Consider the following 24,114-nt stretch of genomic DNA (forward strand, 5'->3'; position numbering starts at 1 on the left):
AAAATATTTTATTATTGCCTTATTTCCTAACCGCTTACACACGGCACACTAAGGTCTGGGAGATAATCTAATCCAGACAATGTGTATTCCTTATTTTAGTGGTGTCTGTGCCCTTTTGTATTGTTAATCCCTTTACTGCCCCTGTTGTCTCTGGGAGGCAGATTAAGGGGGCGGTTTGTATCCCAGTATCTTGTTTTATGTTAATGTGTGTTTTGCTGGATATATCTAGCCGTCTGTGTGTAAAATAAATCAGTTATTCCTTTTGTTGTACCTAAAGACTAGTCTTGCCTGGTTATTTGGGTACCGGATAGCGATATCCCTTTACTTTGCTTGGGGACATTGCCTACGGATTGCGGGGAATTATTGCCCTGAAGGGAGAAGTCGCTCTTGGCAGAGAGGGACAACCTGAGGTTCCTGGTCAGTCCGTCACATCAAGCACAGCCATAACCCTGATCATTAGTCCCTTTCTAATGCAAAAAAAAAAAAAAAAAAGAAATCAGGACAGCAAAAAGATCACTGCGTTCGTAAGCAGTCATAATAAAGACATGAAAAGTTGTAAAATTCAGCATTTTTATTGCAACAAACATATATATAAAAAGACTTCAAAGAATGGGATGAAAATTGAAAAAAAACAAAAACGTATGAATGGGTGAGCAATTTGAAAAATAATAACCTGTTGGAAATACACTGTGATTGCAGCATATTACAGAGCAACAAAATAGGCCATTTTTAACTTTGTAACATTAGAATTAACGATTAACGTTGCTTTGCGGGCTACTTGGCATGTAAACAAGTCCAGTGTCAGGCTGATGTTTTCAACAAACTAAAAAAAAATAACACATTTACGCATACAGCAAATATCAGGCATAGTTTGGCTTTAGCTATGACATCCCACAAGATTATCAAAGCATCCGATTAACGCAAACATTGTATTAATGATCCCCATGCAGTCTGGAAATGGTCAATACAAACATTAATTTCAAACAAATCCGTTCATGCTTGTTTATTTAGCGGTTTCCAATTTTCACAGCCTGAAATACAATTTGCAACGGGCAGTTGGGAATAAAAACTCATAATAAAGTGTTGACAACGTGTGAAATGTCTCACTTTGAAAGACGTGAAATAAGAGGTAAAATTGACCATTCTTTATTCCATCACCATCACTCACTAAACACTTACAACAATGACAGGGTACCTCCATACAGAGGGTGAATAATTTGGGGTTAAATACTAACATATCGGGGGAAACGGATAAGGGTACGGCAAGAGCATGTGGCACAACGACATGTATAAATGGAACTACCAGCCTTAATACATACTTTGTTTTTGGATGCAATGCCTCTACTCAGGATGTGGCAGTTTATTTTGCGATGTTCTTTTGGCATAAAAACTCTTTTTGGCATTAAAACTGGTAAAATATACATTAGATGTGCCACTTAACACACCCTGATTGTGCCCAGATCACAGGTGTACTTTTTTTTGGCGTGACTCTTGCATTCTGGGAAATTTGGGCACTTAATCGTTTATACATTGCCGCGATCGCCGTGTTTTAATAACACTTTTTACATTTGCGGCACCTTTACAAATGTGCCTATGCGCAAGCATACATAGAATCCAACCAGCTTCAACATATGCTATTCATTTAAATTATTAAGAAAAAAGGTACTATAATTTTATTCCTTGGCTAGCAGAACTGTTTAATCTTTCCCTGCTTTTGGCATAAAGTTCTTGAACGAACAGTTACATTTAGCACAGATTAGCCATTGCAACATGAAACAACTTGGAACTCAAACTTACTGTTCTGTAGAATCTTTGCATCTTTTGGGGGAAATTCAAATATCACTACTACCTGATGTTGCCCGTATTAAATATAGACGAATAATCACATTTTTACACTTTAAATCTAGGTTTAGATTCCGATGCACATATTTTATTCTCTAACAAAGTGCATTCAACTTTGTGCTGGAGTCATTTTTATGCTGCTTAAAACTGTACATAGGCTCGATCTGTACACAGGCTTCATTAAATACAAAATGTATGAAAACACTGTGCTGGTAAACGCATTAAGTAAGGTGCTGCAATTTACCAAAATGGTGTTAGCACCGGATTAGGCACAAACACAAAATATATATATACAATTTTCAAACAACTTTACGGTAATTTTATCACTAAGATTCAGGCTATAAACCATACTGGGTTATCGTAGCCTTTACCAACATACGGTATTTGTAATGCCCTTGCCTATACTTTAGAATAGAACTTAAACTGGTAGCTGAAGACAATTTTAGAATTCACATAGGAGGTTGTGTTTTACGTTCACCATTAGATTATGCTTTAAACAAATATGGGTCATTCTGCGAACTTCAATAAAGGTGCAAAAGAATGCACATAAAAAGCATGTCATTTTCTTACAACTAGAAGAGGCAAAAATATACAATAAAATGAATATTTCACATGGAATATTCAAATTGGAATGATTCTGAAGAGTACAATGTAACATCATAAGAGAAACAATTCTTTATTCACTTTTTTTTTGTATTGTGACTGAAAACTGGTGTGCGTTCAATGAAATCAGTGTTTTTTCCCCATTGCATATGACACCCGGTAGAAAAATATACCTTGCCATCTTAAATAAATATAATTTACAATTGTGCACAATGTCATCACAATTAACTAAATGCCATCTTTGTTATTAAAGCCCCGGCATAACTTGGCGGAGTCTTGTTTATTCAAACTTAACCCAGGCCACTATCCTTTTTTCCTTCTGTATTCTAAAGCAGAATACTCATGAGAGTAGTAACTTTTTATACAGGTGAAAATTTGCATTAACAAATAAAAAGAAAATTGAGCAAACACCCATCGCTTTAAAAATGTAATTTGAACAAAAAAAAATAAAAAGGTAAAATTTCAGTAAGAAATGTTTTGCAGAAATTTCTTGTTTCAAAAAAATGTAAGAAATGTATAAATGTTTCAAAGGCAAAAACTTATGGATAAAAAAGAACAAAACCGATTTTAAACAATAACATTTTTGATTTAACAATTTTAGTAAGCCTTTATGAAAATATGCTTTTTAAAGTGTATGAAAATGTGTTAAGATCTGTTAGAAAATTATATGTGTAATATGATTTGGTTGTTATGGAACCAGAATATTTTGTTTTGAGAGCTGAATACAGTGATCTTCTAAATTCCAAAGACGTGAAAGTGCCCTGGAAAAGGTTGCTGGACACAGCACATGCACCAAGATATTTATTCTTATAAAGCCTCATTCCTTGCGCATCCATTGCTTTGTTGGCAGCAAGACCACTAAGCTCAATATAAAAGTATATTGTTCTTTTTAAAGTATTGTGTACAATCAGAAGACCATGACTTGTTGGACATATTCATCTGGTTTCACCTTGTCATGCAAATGCGTGTTCTTGGTTTATTTGCCCGGGCAAAGTTAGACTTTTTTTTTTTCTTGTAAAGGAGTGTTGCAAAGATGTGCTTTGGAACAAGTCTTCTAATAAATCCACCGACGTAACATATCTTTAGTGGTTGAACTTGCACAGTGTAATGATGACGATCATTCATAAAGTTCTAATGATGACAATAGTGGGTTTAGGTTGTATTCTTCACCATCGAGTCTAGAGAGATAACCATTCTCCAACTCTCTGTAGGAGATCAGCATGGGTAACTGTAATTGCACCTTCTGAAAAACAAATACATCATTAACAAAGGATAGCCCAAATTAAGTCACAAAACTTTTCGAAACGTTCTAAGATATTTAGCTATTGGGCACCTAGATAGTGTGGATGGCCCATACAAAATCGGCTTGTCGGAGATCAAAGATACCTTTGAAGCTCTTTGAAGCTCCTGATAACGGATCATCTGCTGCTTCTGAACATAAAAAAGCTTATAACACAAACAATATATGAGCTCATATTCAGACTCTGCACAGCAAATATGATTGTTTGAATCACAAAAATAACGTGAAGTGTCATGATTTGTTAGAAAAAAAAATTAGCGAGTAGGATATAGAACGTGATACTCAAATAGTGTAACATGACTTGTTTCCAAATGTGTCATTGTATTGTACGTACATAAAGGAATAGGAAAGCCTTGTGACAATACATTAGTGGTGTGGGTAAAATTCTATCGTTAATCTGCATTCAAGGAAGGGATATGCTACGTGGAATTTTTCAAGAATGCCTCTTAAATCCAGATCTGTCCAGATTTTATAAAATCTGTGTACATTTATTGAGCTGCCTTCGCTTTATAGAACACTGGCAGCTTCGAAACTCAGTTAAGGAGATCAGCACAATGAAAATGAGCACTCTTGGGAATGCTCTTGATTTCACCTAGAGGTTGCGGGGTGGGGTGGGGTGGGGGGAGAACTGATAACCAGGCATCCATCAATTAGTTTGACAGCATTTGTCTGTGCACACTATCCATTCCATTGAGCTTCCTGGTTATTGTTCAGTCTTTCGGTATGCACAGCTAGCCCCACCACTTATCCCAGCCACAGCGGTTTCTATAAGGAACAGGAAAGGAAGAACTAGGAGAGGGGTTTCACATCTGGAAAGTATACTAACGGGGAATTATTTGTCATGAGACTTTACTGATCCCTGTATTCGCGTACAACACCAATTAGTATTACATCTCTAGAAATTAAAGTAGGACTGTGAACAACATTGACTTAAGCTACCAAATCCTGGTCCAAATGAGGCACCCCAAGCAAAAATGATCTAAAGGATTAAAAAGTCTTCAACAACTTCACAAAACATCGGCTTGATAAAATATTGGCTAGCAAGGCATATTAAAAATTTGGTTATGCTTTAAAATGTACTTAATGTAACCCGATGTTATGTTGACATTACTGGAATCACGACAATCGGGGTTTTCCCAAGTCAGATCTATTATTTATTCCATTTACGATCTTTTAATCAGTTCAACATTGTCAAAGGATGTAAAGTCACATAAGGTTTCTGGACCTCTGATCTGGAGAAGAAGCACCTGAGGTCCCCAAAGCTTTAGTAACTCTACACCTTTTTCTATGTTGGCCACCAAAAAAGGTATCAAGTTCAACTACAGCCCTGTTTAGTGTTGAGTAGAGTAATGTTGACTTACAACACACATCTTATCTTATCCTGTGCCAAATATTTGTCTTTTGAATATCCACTTCAGATTTGCAACTCAGTCATTTGGTAGCTTTAGTCTACTGTACAGATCACAAACTGGTCTAAAAAACTACCATTATAGAGTTTCAGCATAAAATAAATTTGAAATCAAAAGGTTAGTGATTTCCCTTTGCCCAGAATCAAATGAAGCATGAGTCAGTAATAGCGGGTGATTTGATTTAATTTGATCTCTTTAATGACAGCATTGGCTTTACGACTTTGTACCTCTTATACTACATTAGCCTCGTCTGAGAATGTTCTTAAAAGTAGTGGCCTGATAGTCGAACGGGAAGACTCTGAAACCCCTGTACTGGTGTTCATTTTCTTCTGGAACAGCGAGGCAAACGAGAAATATTAAAAGTTCACAAAATGATGAGTGCTCCTTCACATGTACAATCCGGACTCTATTTATCAACACTTTTTTTGTTCAGAAGTGATACTGAAATAATTATAAGATTTAGAAGGTACCACACAGAAACCATTTGAGTTGTAGTAATCTTCTACTGTGAGGAGAAGGCAATTTGTCTGCCGAAGGGTTTCAGTGTGCCAATAGTTTTAGCTTAAGAGAGAAAATATTTGAAATCCATACATAAAGACTTATGCACATCAAGACAAGATCCCAATGCTTGACACATTATTACCACAAAATAGCTTGATGGCTGTGTTAATTGGACAAAACATAAAGAAATAATGCTGTGATGGCATAATATACATAGAAAAAAAATGGACCCAGATGTGGGGTAAAGAAGGTCTACCATACCCAAAGACACATATCAGCATTTAAAGCTAGAATCCAAATAAATGTTAACCAATAACATCTCTATTCAAATCTGACGGCAAAGATGTAATTAGTGTTCACCCAAAAAGACACTCTCTGGGGGAATTTACTAAAAACCCATCATACTGACACATTGTATTAGTACAAATGGCAATTGATTAAATTTATATAATCATATTTAACATAATTTTTTTAAAACAAAGTAGGGTGACTATGGTTCATGGGTTGTTGGGGACGCACCACCCATGATGCTCTGGAGGATTGCGTTTTAAGTTATCAGTAAATTCCCCCTTGAGTGCTTAACTTTGAGAACCAAGGTGACTGCAAGGAGCAGAGGTAAAGGCATTTCAGTCACCTTAATCACTCCAAGGGAAAGTGTGATGGCTGGAGGTTTGAGAGAGCATGAAGATAGTGGATGTTCCTGAGGAAGGGAGGCGATTCGTTACCTGTTTTACGACAGCAGAAAAGGCCAGGACAGGTTAGCAGAAATTAAGGGGAGAAAGAAGAGAGAGAAAGGTTTAGGAAGCACAGTGAGGATAGAACATTAAGTCAACGAAAAAGAAATCACCAAGACAAATGAACCAATGCATACAGAGTTCCTAAAGCAAAGGGCTTAGAAGTTACTTTAGTGCGGCCGGCTAATAAAGCTGGCCATTTCAGCCTAGACATATATTTAATGCATGTGTTGGAACCCTTCAGAAAATAACATAACAGCATACTACACTTTAAAGAGGATCGAAGCTCGTTTGCATATTATTAGTGCCCCTAGGCATCAGTCAAAGGATTAAAGTGTATATACTTTAAAGTGATATGATTTGAGAACATACACAGAATGCTTTGTAGTCATGCTGTTAAAGGGAAGATGCTTCTCACCTTTTGGTTTGCAGCCTTAATGTTTTTTGTAAGTCTCAGCAGGATTTCGGGATAAAGGCCGACAACTATCAGAAGGATTATCGCAAGCCAGACAGATACGGAAGTCAGCATATGAGAAAATACAAAATACATTCGTTGCTGTTTGAGAAATGGCCTGAAACAAATTAAAAAGAGGGAGATTAAAGGTCAGCAATACATCATATGTCTTCTCATAATGCAGATACAAGATAACAGTTTGGGCTACGTGTTTCACACGTTACTGCACTAGAACTCCCATGATCCTTAAACCATCTTAGTGTACAGCCCACATCGCTTATAGACATATGAGTGACACATGGCGGCCATTTAAAGCAGCACGTCATTCTTAAAAGAAAAAAAAGGTGAATTTTCAAACTACTGTTATTTTTATATGTTTCACTTTTTTATGTTAACAATGCAACATATCACCAGGAGCGAGGGTGCTATGGCGTCTCAAAATTCTAAGGTCTGACTGTACCGAATGCGTTATGTGCCTCTTTCCTGGTTTTCCATTAATACAGAGTTCAACCCTAAGCTATATAAAGAATATTTTCCTTCCAGCAGATGCCACTTTATAAAATATGTAGATCCTGACCTGTTTCTGACTTGGATTGAGGATTTTTCTTAATGTTTATTCTCAGCATCAGCAGAGAACGCAGACACACTAGCAATTGTCAGGTATTGCCAAATCAAGACCGTTTTGACTAAATAATGAGTTTCACCGAGTACAGCTCCAAAGTCAAGGCCCCTGGAGACTCAGTTCTGGGTTCCGGGTTAAAGAATCGCTGTATAAGGGATATAGCTCTTTGTAGGTTTGGTAATATAACGTTTATTAGAGACTTTGAGCAAGCATAACATTTATAACATTTCTGTGGTATTGTAACATTATTTACTACCTTCAAACCCCACAAGCACTGCACAACGGCATCATTACATAAGCCACAACCTTTCGTATGAAGTCTCGGACCCATCACAACATCCTTAACTAACTCACATTATTTAAATGTAAATGATATTTAAACAGGAATCCCCTTAAAATCCTATAAATAAGCCCACATATGTAAATATGCATAGTTGATATACTCACCAAATTATTCCCCCCCAGAAGATTGAGAATATAACATAGAATGCCAAGGAGCCCCAGATAACCAAATGGTTCAACCAAGTCCAGTAGCGAGTATCCAGGGCAAGCTGTAGAGAAAAAGGTGTCCACCTTCGTTACTGAGATCATAATGACCGAAGAATAAGCCATAAGTTATAATATTGGAGCTTTTCAGCACATGTACACATAACCAACTATTTTTACATTTGATTCATCTCTATCTGTAAGATAAGCAACTAGCGAGCAAAAGCCACAACTACATCGTATTGCCTCTCCATGCATGCCTAATGCCCTGCCTAACTTTTAGTTGCCATCATAAAACCCTTTTTTATCAGAATTGCAGGCAGAGAGAACGTCTGTAAAGGATCGGAATGGCACGCGTTCCTCCATGTAACATTGCTTGATTACAAATAAAGTCGTCTAAACTAAAACATTCCATTTAATAAAAACACTACTATTTACTTAATATATTTTTATTTAAATGTGGTAATTCCAAATCCATCACATGAGACCAAATTATGGTCTTTATATGATATTACGTAACATGTAATTTACACAATAGTAATTTTGGTATGATAGCTTAGTTTCAGTATGTCAAAAATGTGCAACCTTAAAAATGCTCTCAAACCAACAAACTTCTGTTAAGGAAAAAAAAAGTATAAAGAGTATAAGAGAGCATGAGTGAGCATGGGTGATAAATTTGTTTCTCAGTGGAAAAAGCCCTCGTAATTTTGTATGAACCAAAATGGCAGGAAACAAAGTTTATCCGAAAATAAATGGACCAAAACCGAAATGATAAAATGTGTCCGAATTGTCAAGCCCAATAGGAACGGTTTGTAATTCATAGTTAAGTTAGTGAATCAAAGTTTCAACTTCCCTAAACTTTGTTTAGGGAAGAAAAGGATATTTGAGAAGTCTAAACTGGAAGCACGTCTCTTACCTTCAAGGTAACTGTAAACACTAGTGTAGTGAAGACTATCGTTCCAAAGGACCAGTTTCCATACACCTGAAATAATAGATTTACACTAGGTTACCAGCTACACATAGATATTCTGATACCAGGGGGTCAATCAACGAAATAAAACACAAGGACAGAAGCGACAATATATGACTGACTGTAAAGTTCCAACACAGGTTGACGTGTCATATAAATAAACGCGCCCTCTTACGCACGCCACTAATATATATTACATATATTACAATACATTACCTGTCCATTGCCTTCCAGTGCTGGGTTTTGAAAGAGAAGGTAAACGCCAAAGAAAAATACCAGTCCTTCGAAGGCACCCAGCAAGGTCCAGTATAAGAAAGGCCACCACTGTAGCATTGCGTTATCAGATATCCTCCTGGCATAAGACCGGATTTTAATGAGAAGAATTATCACACACAGTCTTTATTAAAGCTTAAAGAACTAAGTTTAGCTACCCGAAGCCAGCTGGCATAGTAAGTACAGCTCATACACCACTTAGTGTGATTATTGTTGTCTAACCTTTCTCCAAGACCCAAGTCCTATTCACTGACACTAGATTGACCCCATAAACCTAATGACCTCCTAGCAGTTATTGTACTTCCATTTGTCAGATGCTCTATAGTAAGAGTTTGTCACCAATATCTCATCATACTTACATGTATAATTTAGGATTTGCAATTAAGGTTTCTATGTTGATGTGCTGCTCCAAAAGGCTGTATGCCAGAATAGGTAGAGACGTAAAGCAAATGTTGTACATGGTCAGATAAGCAGCATCGTAAAGTGGCTGCAAAACAAAGAATCCATATGACATTTATACATTCGAGAAGAACCTCGATATTCCATAAAACAGATGACATGGAGTAGGTCTGGTGGTTCTAGGTAAAGTGTCCGTCCGATGGCATTTTCGCTGGTTCTAATACATTGAGCTACTGAAGCTACTGAGCTAAGAAGTCCCATGAAATGTAAGCAGATATGAATAATAAGGGCGGACATTTTTCTCAGGTCCACTGAATTCCGTTCAGAATGCTCAGATCTAATGGAATTTTGAGGTTGGATCCTGGATTATAATTCTAAAAGCCCATTAAACACAAAGCAACAGACAATTTCATCTAATAATTAATAAGTAATTTAAAAGAACAGGGGGTCAAGAGAAAATCTGATGCTAAATGCGGAGCAATCGACATCATCGAGAAACCGCTAACTATAATTACTCTCGATAAATAACTCCGGATGTCCTTAATCTGAGTGCTTTAATAAACTAAAACCTATGACTATGAAATAAGGACTATGACTATGAGCTGCTGCATAATTATAAATAAATCATCTTTAAAAAGCAGTTTTCATTAAGAATTATTGGGAAATGTTATTTTGCCTAACAGTGAATCAGGATGTTTAGTATTTCAGAACGGAGTTTGATCTGGAAACACGGCCCATGGAAACACCCACGTTTCCCCGTCAATCTTTGCTTACATTAAAGCAAATCCACGCGGCGACAGATTAAACCGTTCACACCCTCCCCTTTGGTGCTGTGATGTTTAAGGCTTGCAATGTGCAGCTGTGAGCAAGTACACCCCACCCTATTACACAAGGCACATTTTCTGCTTTCAAAGGAGAGTTCAAGGTCTAATTTTCACTAAATTATTCACTAAAAACAGAAAGAATTGTATTTGGTAATTATATATAGAATAAAAACTAATTACGGACCAATTTGACGGTACCTTGGAGACATTGTCAATCAGTATGAAGAGCTAGAACCGATGATATTTGCTCTAGAACTATTTCTGGGGACAATGCAATAAGGCATCAGAAAGAAGCAAGCAGGGTTCTGGGCTGTATAGTTAGAGGCATGAATTGCAGAAAGAGAGGTGGTTCTGCCGCTTTAGGTGAGGTCTGACCAGAGATCCGTTGAGTATTGTGTACAGTCGTGGAGACCCCATCTCCAGAAGTATATTGACATAATAGCGTTCAGAGGAGGGCTATTAAAATGGTAAATGGTTTGCAGGATAAAAACTGTCAGAAAAGACTAAAGGATCTTAGAGAGAAGTGGAGTGATATAGACATGAAAATCTATAATGGGATTTAACAAAGCAAATGAGGAGAACGCCAGAGGGTGGCAGATAAGTGGAGCAGCCTCTTCGCAGAAGTGGTGGAGGTTAATAGAGCGAGAGGACCTAGACGTTTATGGGACAGACATAAAGCTATCCTGAATCTAAGGATATCAAGGACCAATTAAGGTTTGACTCTATACATCAGGAAAAAATGGGCAGACTAGATGGGCTGAATGGTTCTAATCCACCAACAAATTCTACATCTCCATATACAAACGTACTCCAGCACTGTAGAATGTGTCGGCATTGCGGCCGACTACTGAATAAACCACTAAATATCAGTAACTACCATGCTGTGCAAAATACATACCTGCTGCGAAAATCCACAAAAGAACTGATACAAAAACTGCGGCAGAATGAAGCACAGGTTCTGGAAGACAGAAGATGGGAAAGTGAGTAATGTATCCAACGGATATAACAAGACCCTGTTTGGTCTTCAGATGGCCCTGTAAACATTTCCGCAATGAATAATGTAGATGACAGATCAGCAGTAAAAGCTAAAGTCGGTTCAAGTGAAAAACACAAGCGTTTTCCTGCAGAGTGAAGAACAAGGGAGCAAACAAGAAGCTTACACTCCGAGATGTTCACAGGGGTCTCTAAAAAGTCCCTCTAGTTTTTTCGCAGCAGACAACAACAGGTAGCAAACCTTACAATGATAACTAGCATAGGCTTCAATAATGACAGTGTTATAAAACGGCACGTAGGTATAGTGAGGGTTTTACCTTATAAAAGAAATACTGTACAAGCTGCGCTATTCTGACGTAATACAAATGTCCGTGCACTAAAAGGAGTTTTTTCAAGTGCTTAAATTTTGGCACTGCGTAATCGCTGTTCCTTGCAGCCTGGCGACCTTCTCTTCCTTTAATACCTAGTGATTCAAGCAAAAAGATAATAAAAGTTATCTGTTTAATATTCCCTTTTTTTAGGAAGCATTATTTTTTTTTGGATTCTGTCTCCTATCATTAGGTGTCAAGTTTTACGCAACGGTTTGCGTTTTCAATACATTTTCTGATTTGCATGGAGAGATTGACTAGATGTAACAGCCTTTAAAAACTTCATGCAACATTAACCCTATTTCTACTGTCACTCAATATGGATGTGTCCAGCATGCTATATGGGGAGTGTGGGAGCTGCAAAAAGATACTCCCCATATCCTTGCATTAAAGCTTTACAGCACGTATGTTATTAGTGTTTAAGGGATTTAAAAAAACTTTTTTTCGCTTCTTCGTATAAGAAACGTGCTGACACGAGAATAAAGTTTTTAACCTTGTAAATCTTTATACAAAAAAGCTCACAAGTGCATTTAAAATTAGGGCTGACGGTTTTTGTGTAATGTACATGCAACATTTACATATGTTACGTTAATACTTTGAGGTTCAGCACAGATATCTAAAAATAAATAATGAAAATGCATTTAAGCTTGGTTTGGGAGAAACTGTGGGAATTTCCGCAGGCATAAACACCACATTGAGTTTTTAGTTTCATTGTGTCGGGACAACATGCATATCCTCACCTATCCCAACATGTGCTTCCAGTATCATACTGACGTCATTGGCACCATCTCCGACAGATAAAGTGATGGGGTTCCCCTTTATGTTCTTAACCATTTTGACAATCTAAGAAGAGGAAAAAGACCATGTTTTGAGGTCTACACTGGATGCACATACCCGTCACCCTCACAACCTTACTTACTGAGTTCACCAAGCTATTCCCCACCCTTGGTAGATCAAAACAAAAACAAGTCATCTGCAACTTTTGGCCCAGAGGTTGTTAGAGTTGAAGCATTAAGAAAGTCCTCATGTACAGAGACCAGTGAGGACCAAAATAAAACGTAGTGGATCAGGAGTTTGGGTTGGTTTGTCTCTAGATTTTCACAAGCTACGTTGAGCCAGAAGATGGGCTGAAGCTCCCCAGGCTATACGCTTTTCCTCAGCAGGGAGACATGGATACTAGAATTATGGATATTAGAATTAAAGCTGCCCTGTTAATCACAGAACAAAAAAGATCCAAACACATGTTACTTCTTTCCAAATAACAAAACAAGCCCTTACAATGCATTAGAAATATGAAAATATAGCAATACATTTTTTAGACACGCAATTATAGCACAGTATCTCCCACATGTAGATTTGTTTAATTAAAAAACATTTACAAGCGATGTTTAAAACCACATATATGATTATCTCTATGGGGTGTAACGACATTTTCCTTTTTTTTACGCACCTGTGCTTTCTGCAGTGGGGCCATTCGGCAACACAGTACCGCCGTACATTTCTGACATATCTGAAGGAAGATGTTTTTATAATGGCTGGAGCTGCAACCGGAACTTAAAATAAGCGACAGCGAGGAGCCATCAATGATCAGACCATAATCTTGGCTTCCCGACCAGCTTCTAACAGAAGACAAAAAAACGAACGATTTGTCATTCTTGTATGTGCTTCTATCCTATAGAAAATACAAAGCAATATTATAAAGGTATATGTTACAACAGAAACGGTCTCAAGACGCTTCAGGAACCATACTAACGCAGCTGGACACGTGCGTCCTGAGGGAATCCTGGTCTGTCTCAGTATTGATGGGCTAATGGAGAAACTTTGTGCCTCCATTGTCACATCTATCGTCACCTGCTTTCCCATCAGGTCTATATACAGCCTAAAGAAGCCATATATGATATCAGCCCCCTGCTTCCCTACTAGAAAGCTCATACATCTTGCGTATTGGTATAAAAATGGAATGGAAACCCAACGGGCAGCAGGAATTCCTATATTAACAGAGCACAGGTTACTGACTGTAAAGACACAGCATGACCATCTAACCACATGATATATCTTTAAAGACAAATTGGGCACTAAACATGGGAAGTAAGAATTTGCTCATATAAAGTGTCGATAAGCATTGCGCAACGTATTTAGTACAATATTGATTGCAGCGGTTCTTGGTAAGAACACAGATAAATACATCCTTGGTATGGCAGTCATCAAAGCAATCGGAAAATCCCGTCAATTATGTTTTTAAGTACTGCTGCCAGAGGACAATAATACAATTTTAGGTAAAATGTAAGGCTTTTAACTATATCAATGTTCTTGACAATACTATTTCTTTGAGCAAGCAAGTTTTATTCTAGCCTCTTGCTAAATCATTGTAGAGTTTTATGCCATTATTTGTAACTGACACAGCCTTGTGTTATACAGAAGGCTCTGTGTACACAATATGTTATCAATGACACATGTGTTTAAGTGTGTGTCTGTCAACACAAAGCAACTAACAATCATCCCATTTCCTGGAAAGCGTGTAAAGGTGTGGCTTTTAATAAACCAAAAATATCAACAGTTCTTCATATTAAACTGTACCTGAGAAACGAGCAAACCTACAACAGCGATTTCATGTTAATGTTAACAATTGTCTTTGTAATCAATGTCTTCATTTTCGAGCAACAGTTAAAGTAAGATATGTCAGATGCAAAATAACAAAACAAGTTGGTGTTTACACCAAGGAGCAAGGTGAAAAACAATGATCAATACATTGTCTAACAAACCGAGATTTAAATTTAGATGGGGACAGAGGTCCATTACCACTAAAAGATCAAAGGAATTTCATGAGATATCCTGTAGAAGAAAAACAAACAGGCCATACTCGACAGAATCTAGTCTTTCCTACCATACAGATAATTTACCTTTTCAAGCCCCCTTTAGGTTTGGGAGCCTCTTGCACCAGCCTTCGGTGGTATTCTAGTAGCAGCTCTTGCAGGCGGTCCTCTTTCCTCTGATATTCTTCCAGAGTTTTTGTGGTTAGCTCTAGCAGCTCCGTGTTGTTTTGAAAAAGCCTGCAGGCATAGCAAGTGGACTTGGCAGTCTCCAACTTGTCACCTGTGAGAACCCAGACCTTCATTCCCGCTGCATGGAGAGCTTCAATGGTTTCTGCTGCCTGCTCTTGGAGTCTGACAACAAATCAAGTAAACATTACATTGTCTATATTCTTTGCTTGCTTGATAACATCGAACAATCTCCTTAAGTAGCCTTGACTTATCACACATACAATTGTCAGTAGTGTTTTTCCACAAACCACTTGATACAGAGGTGTAATTTTAACGGGCTTTTCATAGTTCACCTTTAACACCGCACGTTCAGCAAGGCTGCACATAAGCAAACTCATCATCTTACAAGATTAAACATTTGAGGACCATTTATTCTAACACGGGCCGTCCAAACATGTCCTTAAGCAAACTTCAATTAAAAAAAAAAAAGCCAAGCTGAAAACACCGAGTGAAAGGCTTCACGCTACTGACAGCTTTATAGCTATATTTTTTGTTAAAAAAAGGAGACGCCTCTGCTAATATTTTCCATATTACAAGTAAAGAAAGTTTATTTTACCAGAGGTGTCCATGTTAGACATACAAAACTGTTTGATTTATCAGGCCTTTAAAGGATGTCTAGATAAGAGCTATAACTACTACTAATCTATTTCTGCTCCATTACAAATAAGGGTCAACCATCATTGGCCAAGAAGATGTTTCCATCTCTGATATTGTATACCGGCTTGGACATCCCTGACATGTTCGAGGACTCAGCCCTTTACAATATTTAAATGCTCTAAAAGCTTATTAGAGATGGAAGTAGTTGAATAGAAACAAAACTAGAAGAAGTTGGAACAATTCTTGCGGTGACACTCAGCCTTACATTCCTTTATTATTGTTTTAAGGTAGAGGGATGGCAGGTAAGGAAATATATTCATAGAAAATACAGCTAATCCTATTAGCGATGATCTGACATCTTTGGTAAACCAAGGTTTCCGAGGATGTTTCAGCGGGTCCAGTAGAGGACAGTATTTTAATGCAAAGCCTCTAATGAATGATTACCTGTCTTCCACAGCAGTGGCTCCCAGCAAATGCATGTCAGCTTCTATGTCATCAAAAGCTTTGGAGAGCTTTTCTTCTCTGTCCTGCAAAGCCATTTTTGCCTCATCCAGCTGCTTATTCATTTGGTCATACTCGTCTTGGCTTAGTTCTTTGAAAGCCACGCATAGCGTTCGATACCCATCCTAGAATCAAAAAGAACACATTTTAAAAAGAAATATATAAAACGGCTCAAAAATGTTTTCCTATGTAGCCACCCAGCGCTTTTTAACTTGAAACGGAAGCTTCAGGTTCAGATATGCATAAGCAATTTCCCAGAAAGCAGTGGAAGAAATGTGATATTTCACTGCTTTGTGACTGTTCTCATACTAATTATGTATATTTCAGTGTCTGCATGTTGAGACTGAATGAGACGTACCAAAGCATTCTGCTCGACGTGCACTTTAATCCTTTCAATCTCTTCAAGGGCGACTCGAGGAAACATAGAAGAATCTGCTCCTTTGCAGAACAGGAAAATTTTTCCTTAAACGAAAAAATGGGAAGTAAACAACTAATATCACTGAAACGTGGAATGTTCCACACGACCGATATATGTAAACACGGCATTTAACAAGAAATATGTTCCGTAAACATGGCTAAATACGGAGAGAGGTGGGATAGGTCTTCCCATTAGCAGCAATTATCTGCTAACTCCTAGCAGCAGGGGCCAGCAGAGTAAGGATTTAGAGGTTTATGGAAGGCTGACGGAGGTCATTTTATAGTCACAGAAACTCAAAAAAATGCATTTCATAAAGTAAAAATACGTCTATAACTCAATTCACAACGGGTAAAACAAAATCTTATACAAACGGTCATATCTCACTTTGATATGCGAGTTATTGGTTTTGGGTAATGCCAACATGCAAAGCATAATTACATTTATCATATAAAGGTCCTAATATTAATTTAACACAAAGCACAAACTGTTTTGGAATCAAGATAGATATCCTAATGTTGCAATAGTTACCCTTCTGTATTATACACACACATTATGTACATTATTTTACACATATAGGTATATACATGTATCTAAATGTTTTCCTAAATGTTAAAAAAAAAAAAAAAAAAAATAGACGGAAATTGAGTATTAGCTTTATTTGACACGGTGAGTTTGCCACCTAGTGGACTGGCATCGCTTTACAGTTTGACGTTCGCTCCTTTACTACCCAAAACATTTTGGCAGAATCAAGACAGCTAAGTGGATCAATTAGTGGTTTAGCAATAGTGGCCACTATCAACGCAGCTGCCAAAGTCTTAAGGTGCCTGGTGATCCCAACACCCATTTCTTGGTGACTTTTTAAGTAGAAAACCTCTGCAGATGTTAACAATTTTAGGGAAGAACATTTGAATAGGAAGTGGAATCATCAGTTATTGGTACAAGCACAGCAATGGAGCATGTGAAGCCACATAATGTTTATCATCTCCTGCTATAGCATGTGGTGGTGCCATAGAGGTAGGACGTAAAGGACACCAGTAATGGATGAGGGACACAAACATATTCTAATATGGGATTCATTTACTTAAATTTGCCTTGATCATTCTGGTAACATACGCTAAAGGATGGTACTAAGCATACTGTATTTCTGTACTTGTCTGTCAATTTTTAAACACTACCTGTGTGGCTTTTAACAAGTACACTCATACGTCGTCTATCAGGATCAAAGTTCAGGACGTGAAGGAGCTGGTATCTGTAAGGGAAATAAGGGAATAAGAAAGAAGAATAGCCATAATACTTTGAATGATTTAGTACTAAAACATAGCATCTACATATGTAAAAAAATAATTGAAGAACAGAATTACATTCAAGTTCAAGACAAGACAAGATCGGCTTTGATTGTCTATGAATCTGCTATTGGCCCGGGTACTTGCCACCCTAGAAATATATATTTTTTTAAACTATTTTTTTTGAACAGCCATCCCAAAGCAGAAGGGGGAAAGAAACACAGAAGATGAGAAAGGGAGGATGATGAGGATAAAAAAGGGGGTAACAGAAACACCAGGGATGAGGAGGCTGAAAAGGACAGTGCAATGAGGTCGGAAAAAAAGGCTAAAAAGAGAAACCGCATTAGGCATGGAAAACATGGTAAAAAAAAGAAGACATGGGAAACTAGATGAGGAAACCAGCAGAAGAAAATGGCAGAAAGGGGAGTAACTGTGATCTACAACTGAAAATATGGAGAAACCAGAGGTAGAATGGGGCATACATGGACGGGGAGATTAAATTAAGTGGGGAAGGGGACGTTAACTGTATATTTAGCCATATCAATCCCTTTAGTGAAGGGATTTCTGAAGTAAGTCTGTTTTGCTATTGTCATAAATTTCGCACATACTCACGTTTCCAATTCATTCCTTTGGTTTTTAATTTTCATGATGTCGTTTTCAATTCCCATGTATGTGAAACCATATCTGTAGATATTAAATTAGAGACATTGAATTATTTAATGTTGAAATAGAGCCAACAAAAGGAAAAAAACAGGTAGGAGAATATCCCACAAAAGGAGCCATTGTGATGAACCCTCCTGAGACCCAGTGAGGTCTTTATCTAGAGAATCCCGAACATCTAATACTGACTTGAGGATGATAATCAGTCACCTGACTAGTAAATAAATGTCTATGGCATGATGGTTTTGTCCAAAACCAGTGTCTCTTTCTAAAAAGTAACTTGAGTGAGAGTTACTTTATCTTTAAGGCGCTATGAAAGAACGGATAATAAAGTAAAAACCTTATTTCTTTGTAATGAGGTGAGCCATCAATGCATGGTTTCCATAGTTGTTCATACAATGTTGCTCTGTAACACTATGGAAATCCACCCGATTTTACAATACCAGACATGACCACAAGAGAGAAGCACATCCCTACTGTGAAGACACGGCTCAGCATTAAGCTTCAAGTCAGGTTTCTATCCTCATGTGAACTGGATTAAACTCGAATGCCATGAAAGAAAACAAACTTAAGAGCCAAGCATTCCTGAGTAGCGTGTTAGATGAAGTCATCTGGATGCTAGGAAAAGAAAGACCCTCTAAAACGACTAACGGGAAAGGATTGTGCTACTAAAACGATGGTATCTACATCGACAGCTACACTAAAAAAATAAAAGAAATACATAATTCTAGTTTGATTCCAGGGAATTGCAATGAACATGCAACGTGCATACCAACACCTTGCAGAAATGAAGACAATATCAAACAAAGTCTGATTACTTCTTTGGGCTTCTTCTGTTAAATATTATATAGCCAAATGTACAATTTACATCTTCTTGTTTTTGAGGTTGGACCGTTTGCTTCTTTGGTCTCTAACCCTTCTGGCACGTTGGTATGGAAAACATTACAGATTAACACCCAGAAGAACATCTGATCCAACAAAAGGTCATGGAGTATCCACGTGAGGTTCACTAGATCAGTTAATGTGTGGTCAGAGTGTTTAGCTACAATATTTCAGGAACATATTAACCATGAGCACTGAAGAATAGCACTTTAATTTGAAGAAGAAAACAAAAAAAGGACAGCTTTCAGAGACCTTCTCTCGTCTTCTTTTAAGGTAGACCTACAAGATCCACATAAACTGAATGTTTTTAATGTATTTAACGTAAATCTGTAAAGTATATACAAATGCTAGTCTTACTTTTTGGCCCCGTTCACCAACGCAATTTCATCAGGGGAAGCGGAAACATAAGTACATTTATTATCTGGTGATGAAACCAGCCCATCGGTTTGGCACTCTTTTTTAATTTGTACGGTGTGGCACAAGCACAAAGCCCGTAAAAACAGCTCCTCTTTCTCCTAAATAAAAACAGATAAATATACAGAGTTAATATACATTATATACACATATGCATGTGTATGATACCGAACAACATGGACCTTCCCAATCGGAAACAGAGTTGTTTTAAACCAAAGTGTTTTATCATCTGCTACCAAATACCAGGCCTCTTGTAGGTTCCGTGAACATTTTAAGAGAGATGCCAATATTAAGCTAAAACATGTACAGCATAATTTATAAAAACATTGTTTTAAAGGGCTAGAGAATATTTAAAACTTCCAGAGGAAGAGAGAACACAGAACTGTAGAAGAGTGAAACTTTACCTTTGCAGCTTTCCCAAATGATCCACCACAGCCATCAATCACAGACAGACCGTCCACAGTGTCGTCGTATTTGTGTCCATCGATGCAACACTCAATGAACTCCATTGTGTTTTCTGTTAGTGTCCCTGTTTTATCTGTAAACACATACTCTACCTGAAAGAGGAAAGAAAACTTAACACAAATAGAAGGTGTTTTCTTTAATCAGCATTTTATGTGATCCAAGAATTTCCAGAAGTTGGGCAACAGCCGTCAGAAGAAAAGACGAGCTGCATCTACGTGAAACAACATTCTTTTGGGTTCCTGAAGGATAGCACTGAGGCAAATCCATGCAATATCCTTTAACACTATCTCCTGGAAGACCAGCCCTATCCTTTTCCTATAACAATAGATCTACTTAATGCTCTTGGTTTAGTGTTCATGTTGTCCTCTGTTGGACATCAAACAGGAAAAGCTCATCCTGTCAAACATACAATTTCTCCTCTCACCTGGCCGAGCTCCTCGTTAAGATCAGAAGTATTGACCAGAGCCCCCTCTTTTATTTCTTCATCATACATTTCCTTATCCCATGAAATGAAAAAAGATCCTAGGAACTTCTGCATTTCCACCGTGACGTACATAGACACCGGAATGATAAAGTTGAATAGAACCATAAAGGACAGGAAATCTGTGAATATTTTTAATATCTGGTGGGGGAAAAAAAAAACAGGTCATCAATAAAAAAATAAGGTACCATTTGTTTTATGTTAATGCTATCAATCATTACAAGGGACAAAACAATAACATTATCAATGGCACCATGACTAATGACCGGCTAAGCTTCCTGTTCTCGTGATCATTCCTTCCTCTTAATGTTGCCTCTCGCTTATTGTTGAGTGCATATAGTTTTGACTGGTTCAGGCATTTAGAAGAACATTTAAAAGAGTGAGATAGGGGGAGAAGTTTGGGGCAGGAAACTGATTAGATAATGCGAGTTGAACTTAGTTATGCTAAAAGCTGAGATGATGACAAATCTAATTTCTTAAGTAACCGGTTTACCCCCAAATCACTCATTGCTTTTGTATTAAATACATGAAGAGGTCACCCCAAGTTGGCGTTGGTCCCCTTTAAAGAAAGGCAAATTGTTCAGCATATATTGTGGTGTCAACAGCGCAATGGAAGGTTTTAGTTCAGTGCCCCTGAAACAAACACCTAGATTATTTTGGTTAGTATGGATTGCATTTAAAGTGCATTTTAGGTCAAATAAATATGCCTATAAATCAACAGATTTCTACACTGATCTACTATATTAACTCTGCATCATGTAGCACGAAAGGATCACTGTGGTTGGCCATTCTTAATGTAGAGTAAGGTCAGTAAGGGGAACTGGTCAACCCAAATATAACATCAGCTTAGTAAGTAAACTATGAGTTCTGGTGTCTTTTCTAAAGGGGATAACCAATTTAAAAGGACATTCCAGACACTTAAATGCATATGACAACCCCTGTAAATTAAGGTGGTGTCCTCCTTGCAAATGCATGGTGGTGTTTTGCCAAATCCCCCATATGCATTCCCTCCTCTGCCTGCCCCACAGCTCCTGGTTCACGATCCGTTTACCTCTAGTTAGCTCCAACCTTGGCTCTGTGAATGTTGCGTGGGACAAGGTGGGCTGTCTAACAAATACACCCGTGTAAATGCATGGAAAGCGTTCCCATTGATTTCATACTTTAATATGCATTCTTCCTTGTGAGGCTATTGGGGACATTTAACTGCAGATTTAATATTACAGACTATAACTGATTCAGGTCTAACAAATGTATCAATGGAAACTACCATACCTTGAACGACTCCTTTTCCTTGCGGGTTTTCAAATTGTACCAAGGCTCGTCATTGGCTGGATTACTCTGCCATACATACTTCAAAGTGGTACAGATGGTTGCTTTGGAGACCAGGATGCATAAATATACTATTAGAAAGGCATTGATAGACCTGAAAACAAAAAGAACAAAACTAGTATAAGCAATATAATTTTAATTTTATAATTACATGGGCAAAAATGCACTGAGATTCATATATATATTTTTTTTTCCATACATATATTTTTTTTTTCTTGTAATTGGGTGAAAAGGCGATGACTAGGTTTTTAAACGAGGGTCATCAGTTTTGGAACAAGGGAAGTCTTTATCTTGTGAGTCTGCACACCAGACAGCAAAAATGCATAGGCATAGAAGATTTTGGGAGCTTAGTGTGAGAAAGGTGTATTATGCAAGTGTTGGCCGTCCTCCAACGCACAACGACTAGAAGAGTAAAAAGAGGAAATCCTTGACATAAATAAAATGTGCAAAAAAATGAAATAATGGGTCTGAAAAAAAAGGTTCATCTACAGAATCTTGGCTGTGAGAGGAAACAGTAAAAATAGGCTGTATGACCAGAAATACACGAGAAGCAAATGTCACTGAACACAAGAACAGTATAAAGGAGCAGACATACTTCTCTACCGCAGAGCGCTTTTGAGACTTTCCTTGGTAGTTCAAAGCCATTTTGGTTTCCATGCCAGTGTAGACTGCAACGCCTGCACAAAAAGTAAAGGACATTTCATTCACCAGGTGATTTATTAGTGTTGTTAATGTATGCAACATTTTGGGTGTAGACCTTAAAGAATACTTTTACTTACCATAAATTTTCCTGGTGTTCTTTAAAGTTGCTCCTTTTAGCAGCAAATTTTCAGGACCTAAAGATCTAAAAACAAATACACTGTCTCACGGATAAAGCTAAATCAGTTTCCATCTTGGGTTTTTTTTTTTTTTCTATTTTAGTAAAACAGTTATTGATTAAAAATCCAGTTATTCTTTGTTTATTAGAACTAACACCATTATCAATATATAAAAATCAGTGGGGTTTTTTTGGATTTTCTTTTAACTATTTTATATACTCCGACTACTTGGGTGTCCCTGAGCATGATAACAATCAGAAATACAGCTCAAAGAATAAATCCACATTATCATGTGAAGATTGTATTATAGCTACGATAGAATTATACCTTGCTTTAATGTCCTGGTTAGTGTATATATTCATTCTTCCAACAAACCTGAAAAACACACATAAGCATTGGGTCTCACGGATAACATTTGAGTGTCCAGGTGCAGTTGAAAGACAGTTATGCAAAAAGGCCACTTCAAGTGAATACACACACACACTAACACTCAAAAGATCGGGGTCACTTAGAAATGTCCATGTTTTTTAAAGAAACACAAATTGTTTCCATTAAATTAACATCAAACGTTGTTAATGTTGTTTTAGAATAGCAATTAAACTGCAAGACTTTATTACGGAGATGGCAGACACATTGAATAGGGCGACACTGTAGCGGGTGTAGTAATCCGCAAGTCCACAGGTTTATACGCATTTGAGTTCTATCTGTAAAAAAAAAAAGCCCGACCATGCAAATTCACAACCTCGCGGATAACGTGTATAACAAGGACATTAGTGACAGAAAAGAAAATCTAGCTCACTGACTAAATACAGTCAGTTCTTTCAGTGAAAAAGTTTCTTCCAAATATTGCCTGCAGAATCCGCCAAGACCTGACTACAAACACGGATAAAAGACTTTAATGGAAAAAAAGCCAAGATCTGCAAACCAAAAAAAGGAAAAGAAAATCACATATAGGTTAGTAAATATAAGAAATGGATTGTGACCTAATCTGATAAAGGCTAATGTCCAACCTGTCCTTAATTTTCAAAGTCATTAGTTCTGGCTGCTCAATGTTTGACTTTTGGGGTACGTGTTGCTCTTTACAGTGCGCTCAGATCACCTTGTTGGATTTATATAGGATTTTATGGAGTATGTTGACATGCAAGCACTTGTTCTGTTCATCATCGGTTAAATCTGAAGAAGTGACCTTTGCGGTCCTGAAAATTGTTTCTGTTGTTGGCCTAATACATCACGTTGGACCACACAGTAAGTCACACAAGGCGAGACATACATGACACAGTACCCAAGGGGTTCCCTTAAACAATTCTAGATGCAGCTATTTTTTTATTTTTTTGAACATTTATGTCTGTATTTACTAAGCGACCTCACTTCTACACACATTTGTACAGCCACTAAAACCAGGTGAATACGTTCCACCCTGTGGAGAAACCTCACCCGACCATCACAA

At 37.5% G+C, this 24,114-nt stretch overlaps 1 protein-coding gene across 2 annotated transcripts in view; it reads right to left on the reverse strand.

Annotated features, from left to right (window-relative positions):
- Positions 1-2,588: 2,588 nt before the first annotated feature.
- The window catches only part of ATP11C (ATPase phospholipid transporting 11C), a 50,482-nt gene continuing 28,956 nt past the window's right edge, over positions 2,589-24,114 (reverse strand). The window contains exons 8-30 of one of the 2 annotated variants that reach the window (XM_053472661.1): positions 22,995-23,042; positions 22,629-22,693; positions 22,445-22,526; positions 21,793-21,943; positions 20,464-20,661; positions 19,979-20,131; positions 19,518-19,675; positions 18,231-18,302; positions 17,511-17,584; positions 16,276-16,379; positions 15,861-16,042; positions 14,679-14,942; positions 13,229-13,397; positions 12,519-12,621; positions 11,728-11,873; positions 11,316-11,375; positions 9,554-9,681; positions 9,138-9,273; positions 8,868-8,933; positions 7,913-8,016; positions 6,808-6,961; positions 6,290-6,355; positions 2,589-3,688 (exon numbers count right to left, since the gene is read on the reverse strand). In XM_053472661.1, the coding sequence (XP_053328636.1) occupies positions 3,563-3,688; positions 6,290-6,355; positions 6,808-6,961; positions 7,913-8,016; positions 8,868-8,933; positions 9,138-9,273; positions 9,554-9,681; positions 11,316-11,375; positions 11,728-11,873; positions 12,519-12,621; positions 13,229-13,397; positions 14,679-14,942; positions 15,861-16,042; positions 16,276-16,379; positions 17,511-17,584; positions 18,231-18,302; positions 19,518-19,675; positions 19,979-20,131; positions 20,464-20,661; positions 21,793-21,943; positions 22,445-22,526; positions 22,629-22,693; positions 22,995-23,042 (2,809 nt within the window). In that variant the 3' untranslated portion in view covers positions 2,589-3,562. The remainder of the gene's footprint in view (positions 3,689-6,289; positions 6,356-6,807; positions 6,962-7,912; positions 8,017-8,867; positions 8,934-9,137; positions 9,274-9,553; positions 9,682-11,315; positions 11,376-11,727; positions 11,874-12,518; positions 12,622-13,228; positions 13,398-14,678; positions 14,943-15,860; positions 16,043-16,275; positions 16,380-17,510; positions 17,585-18,230; positions 18,303-19,517; positions 19,676-19,978; positions 20,132-20,463; positions 20,662-21,792; positions 21,944-22,444; positions 22,527-22,628; positions 22,694-22,994; positions 23,043-24,114) is intronic. The other variant, XM_053472660.1, reaches the window with a different exon arrangement.

This window comes from Spea bombifrons, chromosome 8, assembly GCF_027358695.1.
Source record: "Spea bombifrons isolate aSpeBom1 chromosome 8, aSpeBom1.2.pri, whole genome shotgun sequence".
In the NCBI taxonomy this organism is placed as follows: Eukaryota; Metazoa; Chordata; class Amphibia; order Anura; family Pelobatidae; genus Spea; species Spea bombifrons.